The sequence below is a fragment of the Triturus cristatus genome, chromosome 9 (assembly GCF_964204655.1).
Source record: "Triturus cristatus chromosome 9, aTriCri1.1, whole genome shotgun sequence".
Taxonomy (NCBI): domain Eukaryota; kingdom Metazoa; phylum Chordata; class Amphibia; order Caudata; family Salamandridae; genus Triturus; species Triturus cristatus.
Genome location: NC_140592.1, coordinates 251,557,319 through 251,579,634, shown reverse-complemented (window position 1 = coordinate 251,579,634; position 22,316 = coordinate 251,557,319). Strand labels below are relative to the sequence as shown.

The 22,316-nt window shown below is 42.8% G+C and overlaps 1 protein-coding gene across 3 annotated transcripts in view; it reads right to left on the bottom strand.

The window, feature by feature from the left end:
* Window positions 1–22,316, bottom strand: part of ATG7 (autophagy related 7) — a 1,343,349-nt gene that overhangs the window by 1,222,904 nt on the left and 98,129 nt on the right. For all 3 annotated transcript variants that reach the window (XM_085624866.1, XM_085624868.1, XM_085624867.1), the window contains exon 6: window positions 13,638–13,755. In XM_085624866.1, the coding sequence (XP_085480992.1) occupies window positions 13,638–13,755 (118 nt within the window). The remainder of the gene's footprint in view (window positions 1–13,637; window positions 13,756–22,316) is intronic.

The window sequence follows — 22,316 nt, the reverse complement described above, 5'->3', positions numbered from 1 at the left end:
TTTAAATCAAAACACTGAAGAGTGTCTTCAAAACACGATCTGCAAACTAGTTTACCCAGCGTATACACCTTATATCACAATTAATGCTTGAATTAATAATTGTGACTTGACTTTGACTATGCATTGTATAGACAGTCACCCTTTAGTCAGGATACAGCACAGTTTAAAGTATTTTCTCAAGTGGCTTATTCTTCCCCACACACCTTTTTTGTTCCCTTCAAGTAACTTAAGTAGAAGCAAACGTAAGGTGCCTCGGCGTTACACGGCTTCATGTTTAAGATATTTACTGCCGATCACAAACCAAAGACGTGCTCACTGAGATCGTACAGCAGAGTTTCAACTGACCTAACGCGGAAGTGCTGTCAACAGGGGAGGGGACATGAGGGAAGGGGTGGAGCAAAGCGAATCAGATTTTAACTCTGCCACCTGAAAAAGACTGGGGTCGGTGCCGCTCTGGAAAGGAGGCATGTACGGTTCATCTGCCAATTATTGCTGTTTGCGAGTCTTATGTGAGAATGGGGAAAAGTTCAAAGAGAGAACAAAATTAAAAAAGCCTTGACAAAGCCAAAAGGTCTCATTCTTTGGCTTTGCCAATGCTGACAGTATGACATTGCCAATAATTTTTGCCAATGTTGTTTCACATCAGCAATCATGCATGCACGCGCACAAGTATAACCTACGATGCAACACTGGCCCAGCATGATGACTCGTTCTGGATAATGTATGCAAAGTTGGCGCGGAATTCTGGTGAACTGTTAGAAACATCTCGTTGACCCTCTCCCACAGTGCATGTGAATATCATCTGAGAGGTAACTGGCATTTACTGAACAGAAGACAAGGCTGGCTGAGAACATCCTCATCCCGAATGCCCCAATATGTTTATTTTGTATTCAAGTTTATTGGCAGTTATCAATATTGTATTAAAGTATATGGGTAGCTTGATCTCAAAATTGTACATCACTTCACAAAAAGTGTCTGTTACATTAGGTGGATCACTATAACAGTCACATAACAGTAGTAAAACAAAGCAGTCTCATCACATCTTCAGTATCACTAAACTTGTTCAGTGCCCTGCCTCCTAATACATGTTAAACCATTGTTGTGCCCCTTAGGACATCCACGCCTCTCTATGGGCTCAGGACCATATATCTACCCACCAGTTACCTAATATATTGGTATGTTTGTCTGGGCCTCCACGGGATTCGTACACCGGCATCTCCAGTACCATACAACTGTCTATTTCCCGAGCCCAATTATCTAGTGTTGAGAGGCGCTCATCTTTCCATTTCTTTTGCTATGTCCTGTTTAGTGACTTGCCGGCATAAGTGAAGAAGGGAGACTTTATATCAGTTGGTGTCCACGTTGGCCATTATATATAACAGAATGAGTTAGTGGTCTGGGTCTAGAGTTCATCCCAATACCTTTCCAAGGGTGGACAACACATCTTTCAAGAAGTGATGTAGCTCCAGGCATGACCATATAGTGCGAAGGAAGTCCCTAGTACAGTTTCTACACATGTGACAGCTGTGAGACGCAATCTTCCCAAAGCGCCACAGTTTAAGGATGGTGACATAGACTCTTTGGAGGATTCCCAGCTAAAATGTATCTCAACTGGGTAGTAACAGCTACTTCTCTAAGGGCCATCCTAGTCTCCTGCCATTCTTCATCTGCAAAAGAATTAAGGATCAACTTATAACGGAACAATTGCTGCCTGCGCATATCATAGGATTCACTCAGGCCAAGGAATGAGGCCATGTGAGCCCCTGACATGATATCTCCTATCGTGGAGATCAAAATCTTATAACACCCTTGAAAGCTTCCTACTGCGGCAACCTACAGAGCATAGCTCTCACCCACAGTGGAGTTTCTTTAGTCAAATTGTTGTGTCAGCCTAAGGGCCTGATTTATAGTTTGGCGGACAGGTACTCCATCATACACATGACAGATATCCAGTTCACCGTATTACAAGTGTATTATAATTATATCCAATGGCACTTGTAATACGATGGACAGAATATCCGTCACGTTTGTCATGGAGTAACCTGTCCGCTGAATTCTAAAGGAGGGCCTAAGTCTCTAAAGTTCTTACACCAGATCCCTAGCACTCACTTCATCATTGGGAGAATTATACCACCATATCAATAGTTAAAGAAATGGACACTTGCCATTGCCCATCTTTCAGTGGCAAAGACAAGGTCAGACGTAGGTGCATAGGACAAGTCGTTGGCCCCTATCAGGTGTGCTGCTTTGTGGTATACTTGACATTCTACTGCTCTCAATGGTGATTTATAGCACTTCATTCAATGTTCTTCTCAGCGCCGTGATATCCCACAAGAAGTTCCTCGGCGGTGACACAATATGCCAAAAAAAACTGTGGGGGATCTTGAGTGAGTATTTTTGGAGCTGGTAGAGGAGACAGTGTAGAGTAACCATTTTAAATATGGCTGCTCTGCCCATGAGTTACACGGTTAGCGGAGATCACATAGAAAGATCCCTATTCATTCTTGATAGTTGGACAAGTACATTACGCTCCCATGCCCTGTCTTCCTCTTGTCGAATACGCACTCACAAATATATGACCTACCACTTAGATGCATGGGGGCCCACTACATATCCTCCGGTTCCTCTCGGATTTAGTAGTATTAGACTTTAGGTTGCAAATTCAGAAAAAATGTGTAGGATCTGGAGAACCCTAGTGCCCAACTCCCATAGATGCCGGAGGTAAATAAGCAGGTCACTCGCATAAAGCAATACTCTGAATCGACACCCTGGTGAAGGGTTTCTAACGGGCTCCCGGAGTCTCAAAGTTCCTCGGCGAGAGTCTCAATAGCTACTGCAAAAAGTAGTGGCGAGAGAAGGAAGCCCTGTCTTCTGCCACTTTGAATGGGTAAGGTATCAGAAATCTCCTGACCCAGCTGGACCTTAGCCAGTAGTTGAGTCTACGCCTCAGCTGACCAGTACTGTGTAAAAATGCACACCCCTGCATTTCTAAACAGGAGAAAATTCTGCTGCGCTGTAAAAGACACGTCACTGATGTTATCAGCCACCCTTTCGTTAAAGCTGTTATATCATATAGACATTAAGGCATTGTTATGTTATAAATTTGTTAAGCGCACAGTTGCTCCTAAACAGAGCGTCCCCACGCCATTGCCCTCTGATACTGCATTCAATAGAAAACAATGCCGGAACAACATCCTTTAGTAGGCTGCATTAAGGGGGCAGTACCTTATGTGGCTTATCGAGGTCCCTTTAGAACTCCAGAGGGACAACTAGTCAGAGCTTTGATATTGCACTCTTTCTTTGCTTCGTGGATATTCTTTTATTGCTTATGGTACTATTCCATTTTTCCTCTATCTTTTAAAGCGCTACTTGTACCACCCCTACTTTCCACGTTTTTCTCTCCGCTCTCTTTCCTGCCTATCTCTTTAGATAGGTCAAATGATCACCCTACTGCAAACAGAAAAACATAACTAAGAAACATGGTCATTTGCAATGCCAATGGCTCTAACTTTCACTAATGCGAGACAGATTACATTGCAAATGCTTGTTCTAATATGGATGAAGATTCTGATATTCTGTTCATCCAGCTCAATTCCCTCTCCCATCAATGTCTTGCTGCAAAGCCTTCTCTCCCCTTATCTCTGGGGAAGACTAAGGGCCTGATAACAACTTGGCCGGTGTGGCTTTTTTTTGCTACTTTCCCACGGCGGTGCCCTGAAAATGGGAACGCTAAAAACAGTTACTGCACGGCATGAACTGTGAAGTCCATGCCATGCAGGAACGGGTGTGCATGCACACAGAGGGGGCACATGTTGTGCCCCCCTCTGTGCATCCACAGGGCATGAAGCGATACCAAAGGGGATGATGGACGGAGCGTTTGAGCAAATCAAACACTCACCCCCAGTCAACTGACCTGGGTTTAATCCATCATCATTCTTTAGCTCACTCCACCACCCCAGTTCAGACATGGCCATATGCAAATCAGTCTGACCCTGTGCTTCATGGGAACAGTCCAGCCCGAACTGCTAAGCCATGTCTTCCCTGGACCGGAAACAAGAATCCTGGGACCGGTTTCGGGTTCATAACCAAAGTGGCAAAGTGAGCAAGGGACCCACGTCTGGGCATACCCTGCCAACTTAGGGCGAACAGGGAAAACATGGCTTGGTAGTTCGGGCTGGACTGTTCCCATGAGGCACAGGGTCAGACTGATTTGCTTATGGCCATGTCTGAACTGGGGTGGTGGAGTGAGCTAAAGAATGATGATGGATTAAACCCAGATCAGTTGACTGGGGGTGAGTGTTTGATTTGCTCAAACACTCCGTCCATCATCCCCTTTGGTATCGCTTTGTTCGCCCTAAATTGGCAAGGTATGCCCAGACGTGGGTCCCTTGCTCACTTTGCCACTGGATTCAAGATAGCCTGGCTGATGAGGGTTATGAACCCGAAACCGGTCCCAAGATGCTTGTTTCCGGTCCAGGGAAGACATGGCTTGGCAGTTTGGGCTGGACTGTTCCCATGAGGCACAGGGTCAGACTGATTTGCATACAGCCATGTCTGAACTGGGGTGGTGGAGTGAGCTAAAGAATGATGATGGATTAAACCCAGATCAGTTGACTGGGGGTGAGTGTTCGATTTGCTCAAACGCTCCGTCCATCATCCCCTTTGGGATCGCTTTCCACAGGGCATCCTATATAAAGGAAAGGCTCGAGCTCCACGAACCCAAACGCGTCTTGCGATCGTCGGGCTCTTTCGTATTGTCTCAACCACGCTTTAAGCTGACGACCAAAGGAGGCAGATCGTTCTCAGTACAGGCCCCCATCAACTGGAATAAGCTGCCAGAGGCTCTTCGTAGAGAGCCCAATCTCCTCCGCTTCCGGAAGGCCTTGAAGACTCTACTCTTCAAGAACGCGTTCCCACTTCATTAACAAATTGCTAGACCCGTTACCTTCTATCTCCTCCATCTTTGTTCTGTACTTGGTCAGTAGCGCTTTGAGACCTGTCGGTGAGTTGGCGCGATACAAAACCCAGATACAAATACAAATACAAATGAAGCACCAGGGGGCCCTGTAGGGCCAACTTTGTTTCCTCTCGGCAACAGTTTTCTTGGTGATGGAACCACAGCGGTCCCGCCAAGTATATTACTGCCTTCTGACCACCGCAACACCGCCAGGGAACGGCAGCTGCATCGGGGCACTGGCGGTCCAATCACCCTAATCATAATAGGGCGGTCAGGAGACCGCCACAGCTGCGCCCCCATGAGTCTGGCAGTCAGTGGACCGCCAGACTCGTAACCGGCCCCCAAGTAAATGACGTAAATGTAATAGCAGCATTATTAGAAAGACTATGATTGAAGCTTCCACCATGTACCCAAAATATAATTTTCAAAGACTTCACCTGGAAGTGTGGATGTAGAGGAGCAGAAACTATTAGCCACTGTTAGTGGATGTTTCATTTTGTGTTGATAATCTCTGGAGGGTGGTTGCGGAGGGAGAAGATGGACGATTTTGATTATCTTAAGAAATGGGTTAGTGCTAATGTCTTTTTAATTACGTAAATGTTCCTGATTTGCCAATGCGACCCTAACCATGATCTCATGCTGAATTTGCAGAATCTATTTTTAGAAAGTGCGATTTGTGTATAAAATTCTTTGACTTTAGCTGTTAAAGTTTAATCTCAGCTTCATTAGGCTGCTTGTTTGTAGTTTTGGTGGATTTTACAGCTGTCACTAAAACTGCTGTTACTGGAGACTTTATGTTTTAAGTCTATTTGCCTTAGACTCTCGATGAGATGTGTCCATACTCTTTATTAGTCAGACACTTAGAACACTCTCTTGAATTAACTAGAGACTAATAGGTTCTATGATTGTTCACGTATCTTGTATTTCTGCAGGTGCAGTCAGAATATTGATTCAAAAATATCGAGTTGCACAAATATCAAGTTGCAAATATCGTGGGTCAGAACTATCGACATACAGATTCTCATGGTCAAGAATATCGATTTTAGGTAAGTAATATTGATGTTAAAAATATTGAAGAGTTTAATATAGTTTGCAAAAATATAGTTGTTAAAAATATTGTTCATTAAGGTTATGTATTTTAGTATATATTTTATATGTATGTGTTGTATGTTTTTTGTATAAGAATTGATTGTATTTGTAATATATGTGTTTCATTTTTAGTATATATTAAACAATTTTTTTATTTGAATTTTGCGTTTTTAGTTTCTGAGCGGGTTGTGGGTTTATAAGGGAATAGGGTGAGAAGTAATTTAATTACATTAAATTCATTTATTATTTTTTATTTATTAATATCTGTTTAATTAAGATGTTACAGTGTTAGATGTGTAAAGTAATGTATTATTAATCAGTTCATTATTGTTTTTTAATTAATTTAAATTAACTAATTGGTAATTAATTATGGTAATTGTGTAATTAATTTTAAGTGTGTGCTGTGGTGTTTATAGTTAAGAGTGGGAAGTAATTGATTTTTAATTGATGAATTAATAATTGGATGTTAATTACAATTAATTAATTGGTAATTAATTATGGTAGTTGTGGAATTACTTTTAAATCTGTGTTTTGGGGTTTATAGGAGTAAAAAGTGGGAAGTAATTTGTATTTAATTAATTAATATATACGGGCAGATTCCGATCCGGGCCGGAAGTGCACCGAACGCGATCCGGCCGGAAAAACTATGAGCCGTACACGTGTTTCCCACCCGACTCGTACAGCTGTACGAGCGAGCCAGTATGATGCGAGCTACATGAAATTCACCGACCGAGTCGTTTCCGGGTCCGAACCGCTCCGTACGTCTCGGTCGTAAGCTAACCGTGGCGTGCAATGGATGCAATTCACGACCGAGCCAGTACGATGCACGCGTCGGACAGCCTGTGCGAGCCGGAGTGTCCGGCTCGCAAAAGCTCCCGGAGTCGGTCTTCGGGGGTCTGCGTCAGACCCCCCCCCCCTCCGATTCCCACAGCCATACGACTCGCACACAGGGGGAGACCCATGGGTCTCCCCCACACAGGCATGTACGGCGCGGATGTCACCGATGCGTACCTACTGTAGGGGGCGCACTTGTTCGAGACGTACCAATTCAGTCAATGGGTGCGCATGTACGCGTCATACAACTGGCTCCCATTGACTTCTATGGGAGTCCGACCGAACCGAGTCCGACAGCATACGTGCGCATCGTACTCGCTCGGTCGGACTGTAGGGGTCCGGCTCGGTCGGAAAACACTCCGGACCCGACTCGGTCGGAGTGCTTTCCGACCCGGATCAGAATCGGCCCCATAGTGGTTAATTAATGTAAATTATTTGATATGTATTTGGGGTAATTGGTTAATTTTTTGTCTGTTTTTACTTTTAAAGGGGTAAAGGGTGAGTATTAAATACATTTTAGTTACTTTATTATTATTTGTTAATAGTAATAGTTTTTAATCTATAAATTCTTTTTAATTGAGTTTCATTATTTTAGAGTTTAATTTAGGTGTGTGTTGTGGATATCAGTGTTAAAGTGTGTGTAGTCAATGTTTATTAGTTTTTGTTATTCTTTTTATTGATTAATAAATATGTTAATATTGGAGAAAAAAATTTATAAAAAATGTTGAAGTGTTTTGTTATAGGGTAGGAAATTCAATAAATACATGCATGTATTAATTTATTTGTAAATATTTTCTAGTTTAAAAGAATTGTATTTTACAAATGTATTTATTATTTTATATATTATTTGTAGCTTTGTATATGTAATTATATTTTTTATTTTTATACTAATTTAATATATTTGATTTTTTATTTGTAAATATTTTTTATTTATTTTTATGATTTTTTATAATGTTTTATGTTTTTTATTTGTTTTAACTGTTTGAGTGTGAATAGAAAGTTTTGTCTCTTTGCTATCCAACACTTTCCCTACTGTTGCACTCACTGGATTGGAAATAGTAATTTTCCCCCTCCGTTAGCCAACACGTTCCTTACTGTTGCACTGATTGGAGTGGGAATAGTAATTTTTACCCCTCTGCTATCCAACACTTTCCCTATTGTTGCACCTACTGGAGTTGGAATTGTAATTTTTACCCCTCCGCTATCCAACACTTTCCCTACTGTTGCACTCACTGGAGTGGTAGTAGTACATTTTCACCCCTCTGCTATCCAACACTTTGCCTACTGTTGCATTCACTGGAGTGGGAATAAAAACATTTTCCCCTCCGCTATCCAAAAGTTATCCTACAGTTGCATTAAGTGGAGTGGGAATAGTAATTTTTACCCCTCGGCTATCCAACACTTTCCCTACTTTTGCACTCACTGGAGTGGGAGCAGTAATTTTCACCCCTCTGCTATCCAACACTTTCCCTACTGTCGCACTCACTGGAGTGGAAATAGTAATTTTTACCTCTCCGCTATACAACACTTTGCCTACTGTTGCTTTCAGTGGAGTGGGAATACAATGTTTACCCCTCTGCTATCCAACAGTTATTCTACTGTTGCATTCAGTGGAGTGGGAATAGTAATTTTTACCCCTCCACTATCCACCACTTTCCCTCATGTTGCACTCTTTGGAGTGGGAATAGTAATTTGTTCCCCTCCGCTATCTGCTCTCACTGGAGTAGGAATAGTAATTTTTACCTGTCCGCTATCCAGCACTTTCTCTACTGTTGCACTGCTTGGAGTAAAGAGAGTAATTTTTACCCCTCCACTATCCAACACTTTCCCTACTGTTGCACTCACTGGAGTGGGAGTAGTACATTTTCACCCCTCTGCTATTTAATACTTTGCCTACTGTTGCATTCACTGGAGTGGGAATAAAAACATCTTCCCCTCCACCTTCCAAAATTTATTCTACTGTTGCATTCATTGGCGTGGGAATAGAAATGTTTATCTCTTCGCTATCCAACACTTTCCTCACTGTTGCACTTATTGGAGTGGGAATAGTAATTTTTACCCCTTGTCTATCCAACACTTTCCCTACTGTTGAATACAATGGAGTGGGAATACAAAAATATACCCCTCTGCTATCCAACAGTTATTCTACTGTTGCTCTCACTGGAGTGGGAATAGCAACTGTTACCCCTCCGCTATCCAACACTTTATCTACTGTTGCACTCTTTGGAGTGGGAATAGTAATTTTTACTCCTCCACTATCCAACACTTTCTCTATTGTTGCATAATTTGGAGTGGGAATGGTAATTTTTACCTCACCGCTATCCAACACTTTTCCTAATGTTGCATTCACTGAAGTAGGAATATTTTTTTTTACCCCTCTGGTATCCAAAACTTTCCCTACTGTTGCACTGTTTGGAGTGGGAATAGTACTTTTTACCCCTCCGCTATCCAACACTTTCCCTACTGTTGCACTCTTTGGAGTGGGAATAGTAATTTTTAATCCTCAGCTATCCAACACGTTCCCTAGTGCTACATTATTTGGAGTGGGAACAGTAATATTTTCCCCTCCGCTATCCAACACGTTCCCTACTGTTGCTCTCAGTGGAGTCGGAATAGTAATTTTTACCCCTCCGCTATACAACACTTTCCCTACTGTTGCACTTACTGGAGTTGGAATAGTAAATTGTACTTATTTTGCTATCCAACACCTTCCCTTCTGTCGCACTGATTGTATTGGGAAATTTTCGTTTAAATATTTTGTATTAGTTTAATGTTTTAAGTTATTAAAGATTTTTTTTATATTTTAAATTATTGATATATATATATATATATATATATATATATATTATTTTTATATAATTTTAAAGTTTTAAAATACATAAAAGATAATAGTTTATTAATTATTTCAAAGTATATATATATGAAAAAATTATTGTTTGTGTGTATTTTTTTATTGAAGTTTATTTGTTAGATTTTGTTAAAACGTATATTAAATGCAATTTATTTTGTTAAAATTAATATTTAACATATTATATTATTTTATATATTTAAATCGATATTTTTTACATCGATATTTTTGATTTCTATATTTTTGTACTTACCTGTGTAGGTATGGGAGTCGATATTTTTGTATTCTTTTTTTTTTATTATTATTATTTCCATGACAGTTTCAGTAAGATATTCAACACATACACATCGTAGCAATGAAAAATGAATTTTAAAGTCAGACAAACAAAAGCAATTTGTAGAAAAAAGAAAAGAAAAATAAATAAATCAGGTACAAAAAAATATATAATGATACTTCAATATTATTCATCTTGCTTCAAGGAAATGTGTAAGCCCTCCCCAAATTAACAATCCAATATGTTTCTTCCGAACCTCCTTCAACGCATACAAATTCGATTCGATTTCATAAATACGATACAACTTAGCTCTCCAAAGTTCAAAAGTCGGAGCCTCAGGTGATAGCCATTCTGTAGAAATGCAAAGCCGCGCGACAGTCATTGCAAGGAATAAAAAATACCTATGTTCTTTTAATACAGAAGGACTATTTGTTTTTTGGCCTATTCCGAGTAACATAAGTGTAGAGGAGATCTTAAAAGGACATAGGAGTACCAGTGACATAAACGCTTCAATACTATTCAAAAAATGAGACAATTTGATACAATAAAAAAAAAATATGCACCATATCAGCTTCCGGATCCCCACATCGAAAACATTTCCCGTCATATTTATCTCCCCAGGTTGCCATACGTTTAGGAGTATAATATAGCCTGAAGACCGTCTTGTAGACTTGAGCTTTTAAATTAGCAGCCAAACAAATCTCTTTTGCAAGAGATAGAGATTCCGAAATATCAATTTGGGGGTCACCCAGTTGATTTATCCAGTACTGATTATATTTTTGAATATCATCATGTCTAAATTCCATCAAAGTCAAATAAAGTGGGCCAATCCTTTTATGAAAGCGGATCCCCTCTATTAAATTATTAGGGAGAGCCTCAATCTGATTTTTCAAACAAAAATCTCGGATTAGAAGATATTTAAAAAACGACGACTGTGGCAGTTGATATTTATCTACCAATTCTGCATATGTCACCAGCATTGCTTTATTGTCATATAAATCACCAATTTTGGAAACCCCTTTTCTAAACCATAGCTTTGCATTATTATCCCAAAAAATGGAAGGAAGTACTTTATCAGCCTCAAAAGGGGTGTAATTTGAAATTTTACCCAATTTAATCAGTTTCTTAACATTTCTCCACTCAACTTTAAATGCTGAGGCCAATACCTTAAATCGGGTATGCCTCTATCATTGTATTTAGTAAAAAAGGGAAGCCTCCGGAGTTACCCGGCTCTTACCGGCCAATATCCTTGCTTAATTGCGATAGTAAGATATACTCTAAAATGATTGCGAGTCGCTTATCTAAGGTCATATCGTCATTAGTAACAACAAGTCAGCATGGTTTTATACCAAAAAGAGGTACGGTCACTCATATTAATAGAGTCATTACTTTATTTGATATTGCAGAAGCAGAAAAGAGGGATTTAGCATTGATGCTGCAGAAAAAGCTTTTGACCGTGTAGAGTGGGTTTATTTATGGGAGGTCATGAGAAGGATGGGATTCGGGAAAGGTTTTTTAATGGCAATTAAGCACCAAACGCTAGAATTGTTGCTATGGGTCTAAAATCTGAAGAGATTAAAATAACCAGAGGCACACGACAAGGGTGTCCTTGCTCCCCTTTACTTTTTGCATTATATATTCATCCTTTTATTATTATTTTACATAATTCTCCTTATATTAAACCTTTTCTTGTTACAGGTATCTCATATTCAGTATTTGCATATGCGGATGACATAGCCATAGTGACAATTGATCCCAGGGAGGCAATAGGGGAGATCGAATTACTGGCCAGAGACTTCGGAAATATGTCTGGGTATAAATTAAATTCTGCAAAAACCCAAGTCTTGTGCACAAAGAGCATACAATTTAATGATTCTCGGGTAATAGAGGAGGTAACTTATTTAGGTATTAAAATCAAAACTCAAATGCAAGAGATTGTTGACAGTAATTGGAAGGAGATCATTTATCAAATTAAGCATTCACTAGATAGATGGAGCAGACTTCAACTATCAATAATAGGAAGAGGGAATATCATTAAGGTGATTGTTCTTGCTAAGATTTTATATCTATTTCGAAGCATTCCATTGGAATTCTCATCTAAATATATACAGGAATTACAAGATATCTGTGGGAAATTTTTCTGGGCTCCGGGTAAAGTTCGAAGAGCTATGAAATGGTTGACGTTACCTGAAGAAAGAGGAGGTCGTGGCCTGCCTGATTTTTTCAGTTATTATTATGTATGTTTTTTACAAAAAATGAGTTATATACTGACAGGTGAGCCTCCGAAAAATGAAGCGGATGCCCCTTCTATTTTTTTTCTATTATTGGGAGAACAGGCAAAAGGCTGTTTATTAAAGGAACTTGAGGGTAATTACTACAAGGATATTTTTGTATTCTATATATTTTTGGGGATATTTTTAACATCAATGTTTTTGTCATCGATATTCTATCAGTGAACCATTTCGGCATTTGGAGGTCCCACAGGATGGAAACCTTCAGAACCTTCTACTTCAAAGCTGGCACTAAGTATAAATATTGGACACTCAGACCCAAATCTTCAGTACACCTCTGGACCTGTGGAAGTCTCAGAAGGGCTGCTGTGTTACTCTGTTGCCCTGTTACTCTGCTGCCCCACTGCCCTGCTGTCTGAGAAGAACTGGAACTGCATCTTGAACCCAGGACCACCAGAGTGACTCCAAGGGCTAGCTGGCTGGCATCCTGATCAGAGCCTCAGTGATAGAAAAGGCTTTAACCACCTTGTACCCAGCACCTGGACTCTGTCTTCTCAGTCTATCCCTCGCTGCCCCCAAGTGATGCCACTCCAGTACTTGACCCTTGGAAGTGGGCCAGAAGGTGCTCTGCCAGTCCAGCTTTGGTCTTTTGGGTACAACGGATGCAGTGTGATGCATGTTCTCGCAGTTCTGCATCAGAACCACCGCTGTGCAATGCATCCTCAATGCAGGACTTTGCACTGCAAGCCTCCGTTGACTCGATCATCGACGACGAACCTCATATTGGAAGCCTCATTAACAGCTTCATCGGAACCGCTACTCTGCAATGCATACTCGACGAGGGATCTCACAATGCTCCGGAACCAGGATTTATGATCCTTTATTCAGCGGGCCTAACTTGGTCCCAGTATCCGATTTGCGCTTCATTGCAGCTGGCCTGAACTTCTGACTTTGTCTCAGTCTGGCGTGACAAGATAACCACAGTTGGCGCTTTGTGCTTCTAGGCACTATTTTTACCTAAATCTTTAAAATTGTATATCTTCAGTTCTACTGATAGAATCTTTGACATTTTGGTATCAGATAATTTATTACATTTTACTCTATTATTCTAAACTGGTGTGGGATTTTTATTGAGTGTGTTTTCACTTTATTCCCGTTTATAGTGCTGCACGAATACTTTACACATTGCCTCTAAGAAAAGCCTGAAATGCTTTTATACCAAGCTATCAAAGGTTTACGCTCAGGTTAATTTGAGGTTTGCATGTGTTTCACTCTGACAAGAATAATGGTAGTTGCGTGTGAAGGGTTTCAGCCCCCCCCTCAGTAACCCTTCAGTACCTCATTACTAAGAAGGTCTATTGGTACTCACAAATATAAATAAAGACAACTGATATAAGTTCTCACCTCATTCGCAGCTTTTTCAAGGACTGCTTTCTTATCACAAGACTTGAAGGATTCCAAGGTGTTTGTGTTGTATAAAGTGCCATCAGCCGGGCAGCAGTGTGCGGGGGTCGATGCAGTCCTAAACAAAGAACAATGTATATATCATCATATTTATACCTTAAAAAAAATCTTACGGTTAAGAACTGCCTTATAGTCTATTTGCCCCATGTTACTATGCAGACAGTCTCAATATAGCGTTAATTCAATTTTTAGATCATTAAAACATGTATGAAGAGAAATGTCCCTAAAACAAGTAGCAGCCACCCTGACTTTTATAAAGCATTACTCCGAATTACTGTGCGCAGTCACAAGGAGAGATGTAAGAAGCCTTGGTATAGAGTGAAAAACAATCGGGTCACCCAAATACTTCTAGGTGGATAATCCTGGTCCCAAAACCTAGGCAGAATGATGCTGGGGCTGTGCTACATGGTCCATATTTTATAAAGTCTTTTAAACACCACCGGGAGTATGCTAGGTGTTTTAGATCTGAAAGGAGTTGTAGATCTGCAAGGAGGGCTGGGCTCGGTCAGGGAATGTCAGGTAGAGATAGGCAAGTTCGGATCACACACAATCCTTTGTAAAAGGCAGCAGAGTACCACTGGCTGTGAGAGTAGTACAAGAGAACGGCAATGTTATGGGAATTAAAAGCATCGTCTGTTATGCGCAGTAGCAACTGACAATTAATCACCACTATCCACACACCACATTTCCCTCCTGCAGCAATTTACGAGGGATTTCAACCAACTAAGCACAAGCACAGGCATCAGGATATATTTCTTCCCAGAAAAAGAGAATATTTTTATTTAATGTCACAGTGCAGCATAACCAATTTAATCAAAGCCTTAAGTGCGTTCTGTGCTGTGTTTCACTGTATTGGAGTCTTGGCAGCAAAGCAGATGTCTATGATGCAGCTATTTCTAAGTCATGGTAAGTAAATAAAAGAATGCTGCCTGGGTGTGCTGGCACAGTAAAACAAACGTACTGTTTTATTCAGAGTAGGATGAAATCACTCGGGTATGAGACGACCCCGAACGGATTATTAAATGCAGTGGATCTTTTTTTTTTTTTAACAATTGCACAAATAAGCTTTGTCCCTTAACATTTTTCTGACACAAAATCAACCCTTCGATTGAAAGCACTGGTTACAGCGTCCTAATACATTTTAAACATGCACTGGCAAAGCCAATAGGCCTCAGTTTAATGCACTAATGCATGCAGCGTAAGCACATTCAAGCTAGACAAATTATAAGAAACGGAAAGCTGTCGGTATTGGAGGCTCCCGTTCCCTTTAATACAGTTCTGTTTGTCATAGTGACCACACCGTCATCCGCTCCACTCAACACGTATGCACAGGCATCACCCAATGATTACACTGACACATTAGTTATGGGTGAAGAACTGCTGCAGGTTTATTTCATACAACATAAGTATGACGATAGAGTGGGTTATCTTACGGGCGATCCAAGGCAAGCAGCCCCTCGCTGCTCCGCCCGCCTTGCAAGCCAGCACGCACGGTGGGTCGATGCCCGACAGTGCGGCACATTTTTCAGATCCTCCTTTGGATCACGTGATCGGTCTAATACTCCCGCCACTTTTAACGGGGGCGGAGCGTGTTATGGCACACCCCCGGTTGGTCAGGCCCCCCAACAGCCCGAAGGACTAACGGGGCGCCGTCGTGGTCTCCCCAGAACCTCCTTCGGCTCCCGGACCTTGGCTCGGGCACCCTTACTGTGCCGGACAGGGGTACCCTTACTGTACCGACTGTCGCAGAGGTACCCTTACTGTACCCTTCTGCCTCCAGATCGCCCTGTAACTCCGCCACAGGTCTGGGGAGGCTCCCGTCGCTGCCAGAGCCCCCCCTTCCTCCTTTCGCTCTTATTGGTGCCCTGCCCCTGCGAGCTAGCTTTGGTGGGCTAAATTATGGATCCTGTTCTGTAGCCCGTAAAACAGCAATAATCCGCAACCTTACTCAGGAACCCAGAGCAGACTAACCAGGAGATTTCTACAAGAAGCGAATTGACGCAAGGATGTCTTTTGGCCCCACTGCTGTTCAGCTTGGACGTGACTGGTGTTCCTAACTTTCTTTGAGATGCAACTACAGAACCTCCTACCGTAATTAGGTGAAGATCTAAATTATAGGGCCAGAACTGAACCGTAGCTTTTTTTTTTTTTTTTTCTTTTCTTCAATCCATCTCTTGAACATAATCCTATAAGCAATGCAAGAATATGTTCACTGCAGGTGAGGTGACTGATTTCCGGACAACAGTTTCTTTCCTAGCACGGAGGTTTCATTTTCCACTTTGTCTAAAAAAGGTGATGTATTAATAGTGTTTATGGTTACCGCATTGCTGCTGCTTCGGCATTTGCATGATTTCTAGGCAGGGCAAATTATATAAAAGCTGGCTGCTGCTATGGACCCTTTTATCATGACTCCGGGTAACCAATATGACTGACTGACTAAACTGAGAGTTTGCTTCTGAAGGATACATATCTTTCAGCTCGAGGACCAAATTTTGTGGACGTTTCAAACTCCCTTGGCTACAAGGAAAGACTGAGCGAAGCAGAGCGACACCTAAATCTGTGTCTCTGGACTGGAAAATATGGCATGGTTAACAAGGCATTGCTGGAATAGGCGTTTAAGGACATGTAACACTATTTTGATTTTCCAATTGGGCCAGCTTGGGGTCCTTTCTGGCTTATAAGTGTGTTTCCAACAGCTACAGCACGATAAAGCAAGGTGAAGGTAGCGTGTGGGTTAACTACCTTCCCTACGTTTATAGACACAAGCAGACATCACGGGTATCTAATGCTGGGATGGGCAGTTAAAAGCTGTGAACATCAGACAGTATGGGGGCAGTGGCCTCTGTCTTTGTACTCTCACCCAGCACACGGAAAACATATGCTCGCTGTCCCTGGCTGCTTCATGTCACTGTCTCTTGAACAGTTAATGCCACAACCTCAGTTAGTGCCAGCATTATTGGCAAATGATTAGTTGAGACAATCTCGCCTTCCTACAGCCTGCTAATACAAATAAATGAACATCGATAAAACTGCAAACTCTGCCGTATTTACCTTTTCGGCCATTAACACCCTACTTTTGCTTCCTTTCCCGTTGTATTACTATCCTATTGTTTACTTCAAATTGACCACTATCTCAGCAACATCTCCTTGTATCAGCCTTTCTACTGCCAATAATGGCCAGGCATTCTGGTGATCTATCTTAACTAACCAGGTAATACAGGTTTTATTGAATATTTTTTTTAATTAAGTTACATTTAATTTAGGTGATGGAGTCTTATTCCTGCCTTGTCGTTCAACCGTTCATATAAACTCAAACTAAGGTAAATATTATTGAAATATTTGAGTCAATCCCACTTTTTAATTTACTTACAATTAACGTTTTATCTCCTGAATATGACCTGGACGTTGAACTGATGCGTATAGCATCAAATCAGTTCCAATAATTAAATTCGCTCAGCACCTCCTTCCCTAATTAAAACATAATGCTAACCACAACAATCATGAACCTATGTGCAAATGTACAGGCACTGAAATTGTCCACCGTTTGTTTATTGTTTGTTATATCGTGTTGTTAGTTAACGTTAACTGATACAACTGGAACTACAATTACTAGAATGGATTTTGTAAAACGAGGTAACCTCATCTCACCTTTAACCATGACTATTAGTCCAAACTATCGTTAAACTTGTATGCTTTTATTTAATTAATTTCAAAATAGTGTAATTTCTTTTTCTTCATTGTTCATTCCAACAAGTATGGCTTGCTGTCACCTTGTGACACATCCTGTGTGGTTCCACAAGCTCTGTTTTTGAGTCTCTCAGTTTGTGCATAAGCACATTCTGTTCTGCTCCTAAAAGATTATGAAATCCAATCCAACATTTGTTATGTTATACAAAATTTGTAGGGCATGCGTACCAGGTTGGTTTCCTGGCGCTGCTCTGAAACCTGTTGGAGTGGTATGTTACACATATACCTGTCTAACTAACCATGTTTTAGGAGTTTGCGGGAAGTCATGAGGTCTGTGCAGGACCAAATCTCTAGGGGTAGGGAGCTCCAATATCTGGGACCTAGTGTGATAAACCTTGTTCCACTACAGTGTTTCCATTTAAAGGATCCCTGGGGAACACCACATGTAGTTTTAATCTTGGGGGGTCGTGACGTGGCCAAGGCGAACATTTCACGTCAACACCTTTATATAGTATAATGGATAAAAGAGAGCAGTATACTTTTTTTTTTTTTTTTTTTTTTTAATTCCAAAACAAAATTACTTTCGAGATATTTCGCCATAACCACCTGATGTGCCATTGACTTGATTATTTGGCAATGTCCTTTTCGAAGGAGTACAGCTCTCGGATATCATTCACCCAACACAGGGCATCTATGAGCAACACCAAATATTTACAGCTCCTTGTGCTTGCTAAAATGGACCCGCTCCTTAGTTTCCAGCACACAATGCACTTTAATGTCATCTGGCCCTGGTGCTTATCAAACAACTGTGACAGCCTCTGGCACCTTCATACAATAAATAAACGAACTTCAAAAGGTCGCAGAGGAGGCAAGCCAGGCTAAGTCTCGGAACACCATGTCACTCTGGGCTTTCCCTTGCCTCCCTGTGGAACAGGGAGAATAACCTTAAAGATGTTAAGTATGACACACAAACCCAGGCCTTCCGCATGTCTCAAAACAGCTGAGGCTGCTGACTTTCCTGTATAGACTAAGCTGCCACTATGGCTGTGAGTTGCAGAAAACATTACACCAGCTGTTTCCGAATAGCAAGGCTAAAGATGAAAGACAGCCGCATCTCTTGGCCTAATTGTGGAACTCACACTAATAAATACCTTCAAGATGTTATGTACGACACACAAGCCCAGGCCTTCAGCTTGTCTCAAAACAGCTCAGGCTGCTGACTTTTCTGTATAGACTAAGCTGCCACTATGACTGTGACTTGAAAGAAACAGTACACCAGCTGTTTTCGGATAGCAAGGCAAAGATGAAAGACAGCAGCATCTCTTGACTCAAGCGTGGAACTCACAATAATAACCTTGGTAGATCAATTGCCGTGTTACACCTTTCTACAAGCAGACCATTGCCTTAAGGTGGAGACTGGGTTTTAGGGTGAACCTTTGACATATTTGTACTCCTGCTACCAAGAAAATATATATATATATATACACCCTCCCTTATCCTGTTGCACCACTTGGGACACATAACTTCGTCACTTCGTACCTACAGGCACGGAACTACTGCCAAAGACATTTCCCCCTAGTTCCGGTTAACCCTAATAAATGCTGGATTTTGGGACAAAGATACCAAAGAAACTATGTAAAGGGGCCTTCCAGTGCGTGTGAACCCATGTCCTTGCGATTAGTAACTGTTGCTCTGTTTGAGCTAAAAACATGCGACTTTATTCATTTAATCATTTAAACCGCAAAGCATGCTGGAGATGAAGGAATATGTGGCCGGCCCAAGGATATACAAAATGAGCCACGGCATTGCATGGTTCCAGAGACATGGCTGGGTGAAGCGGCCTCACGACTTTCGTGACCGTGCAGTGCAGGTACGACTGCCCCTCAATTTAATTTAAGTGACAACACAAAGATGAAGCCCTACATGTGTACATATGAAAAGCTGCGTATTGCCAGTGGCCAAAAGCTAAAACTAGTAAGAACTGGACCCATTGTGCTTCCCATTGCTTGTCATGCCTAAATTGCAACAACAGAGGTTAGAAATCGGCCGCCAGGCACTATATAATTATGCGAGAGCCCCACCACATTGTCTGAATATTCACGGTCGCCCCACAAGGTAGAATTGCACAGGAGATGCACATTGGAAATGCTCTGGGACGAAGGAATGCTGTCTGCCTGCAGCCCTAGCTAGCCATATGTTTCTCAAAATGCTTACCATAAACCGTAAACCGTAATGAGTACAGACTCATCAGAGATCACCCTGGCCCCCCAAACCTTCACAGGGAACTGGAGAGAAATGAACGCAGGGCAAGAAATACCAAAAGTTAATACTGACCAAGTTGAACTTTGCATCTCACACAAAAAATCGCCGAGCCAATCAATCATATGCATGTGACTCAGTGTATAGGAAATGTTACCTGCGCCAAAGGACTCAAAGTGAAGGAGACTCATGTCCTCCCTACTGGCAGGCAGTATAGTTTAAGGTTGCTTGGTGTGGAGAAGCACAAGCTTAGTCGCTTTCTAGCCAAAATACCCCTCTTTGCAACATTAATCAATGTTCTAATAATGTATGTTTCGCGGGTGTATGCAGCCGTAGGATGAGCGTTCGTAGCTCACGGTTGACTCTTAGGGCTTTAAGATATACATTGCAAGTAACAAAAGGATGCCTCTTTTGAACACAGTAACCTGCTGACCTATTTACATCATACACACGCTGCAATCTACTTGGCACACGTTCTTTGCAGCGGGCATATTAACCCTCTGCACTAACTACACCGAAGTCAAAAACTCCACTATACACAATGCTGATCTCTCTCCATGAAGATAACGAATCAGACGAGTTGTCTTGACATTTATGTGAGGTCTGGAATTGCCGCGGACAGAAACGCCGCATCCGGTGCTTCTAAGCATGATAAACTTCCAAACCCGGCAGGAGGAGACGGCAGGGAACCGCGACAGAGGACAAGACATCGGAACGCAGCATCCGGTGCTTCAAAGCATGATAAACTTCTGCAGCGGCTGACAGCGTGTGGCCAGAGACTGCCGCCACCTGAGGCCTGACGAATGCGCCTCCTGCGAGACGCTTCCGATGTTAAAATGATTTTCCTGCAGCCTGCTGGAACCGCGGCGTTCCGCTTCCGGTGCTTCAAAGCAAAACCCGGCAGGAGGAGACGGCAGGGAACCGCGACGGAGGACAAGAAATCGCTGCATTCGTTCTGGTCCCTCTCGTGACCTGAGAAACCCCTTAAGTTCCCAGACCCCACCATGGCGAGGTGACCCGCACCCGCCCACCGTCCCCAGAGCTGCTCCTGTGCAGGCCATAATTCAAGAGTCCTGCGTGTGCACACCCCGGGGCATCCCAAGGACTGCTGCTCTACTACAAATTACCAGGACCGAGAAGTGAGTGCTCCCTGGCGGTTGTACACGGGTGTCCCTCGCATATCCAAGCCATTTCCCTGCAATTCGAATGACCCCCGCACTTCCCGTCCGACACCAAGATGCACAACAGTGGGGCCCGTTCCGCCCCCAGTAGACGGGCCTCTGAGACTCCCGCCACACAGTCAGGGTGCTCACCCTCCCGCTCTGCCCCAGGGAGACCACGTGATTCTCGACTTACAAACCCCCTGTAGTTGCTAGAATTACCGGGGACGCCTGCAATCGCGCACACCGGACGGCATCAAGCCAAAACCCGCTGTGCTCCCACTTCCAACTCCCAGAGAAAATCAAGCGCAGCCAAGCCACTCACCCGTGTGCCCACTAGCCAATCAATACCCATAATTGTACATCAACGCAAATCGCCGCCGCCCTCGCATACAGCAAGTAAAGCGAGCCGCACCTCTCTCCTATGCATTGGCCCGTGCGGTGGCGCCCTAACAGGCGTGGGCCTCCCGCAGAGGACTCATTAACGGACACAAAGTCAATTCCAGAATCCGCTGATCACCGTAATCGTATATCAACAAGAAATATACACTTAGCAGTAAGAAACTGTTCCCGGAAGCACCAGCGCAGTCCAGTCTCCCATTGTGCCGCCCCCATTGTGTACGCTGCCAGGAATAGGGGACCACGTGACCTCCCACGGAAGAGGGTGTTGCGAACACCACGACGGGGGACCCATGCTCATCAGCCTTAAAGGTCGCAACTCAAGGATCCACATGCTAATTGCCCAAAACGCGAATTTAGAACAGTACGTTCTCGCGTGGCAGTCATTTATACAAACGAAAGTGTGGCGTTAAAGCCAATTAGCTGACTTAAACACCCCTTCTTCCGGCAAAGGGACACTTCCCGAACCGAGGAGAGCATACAGAACCTTTCTCAACGCGGCGCGAAGGCTGGCTCGCTCATCATCAACTATCAAATAGGTAGCACGAGCCTCCCCAGGTCACAGACGGAACTCAATTATCGGCCACCATAAGGGTCTGTGCGCTTCTCAATGCTTAAATCGGAAGACAGCGCAAGCTCCAGGCCTGGCACGCGCGCACTCACCAAATGCCAGAATCGCGCAACAGAACGCAAGAACCCACGCCTTCCTCATGGTTGCACGGCTGCAGGCAACGAGCCTGATCCACCGCCACTGTTTATGACCTGCGCCTCTTTATCCCCCCTCCACGCCGGCTTTGCCGTGCCTCTAAAACGGCCAGGGTAGGACCAACATACTTAATGCCCGTGGTAAACAAACGTGTACTCAAACCGCCTGAAAGGTTCCCGGACACACCATAACCTCGGGGGTCACCACCGGGGACTCTCACGCCACCAATGGCTAATAAACGGTACAGCCTAAAACCACAACCGCTGGAGATACTCCGGGCAAGAGACAAGGACGACACGCTCAACCCTGGCTCACCTTAATAACCCCGACGGACAAAGACAGCGCGACGACGACCCCCGGCATGACTGGACATTGTGTCCCGACGTCGCGCGGCACAGGAGCAGACAC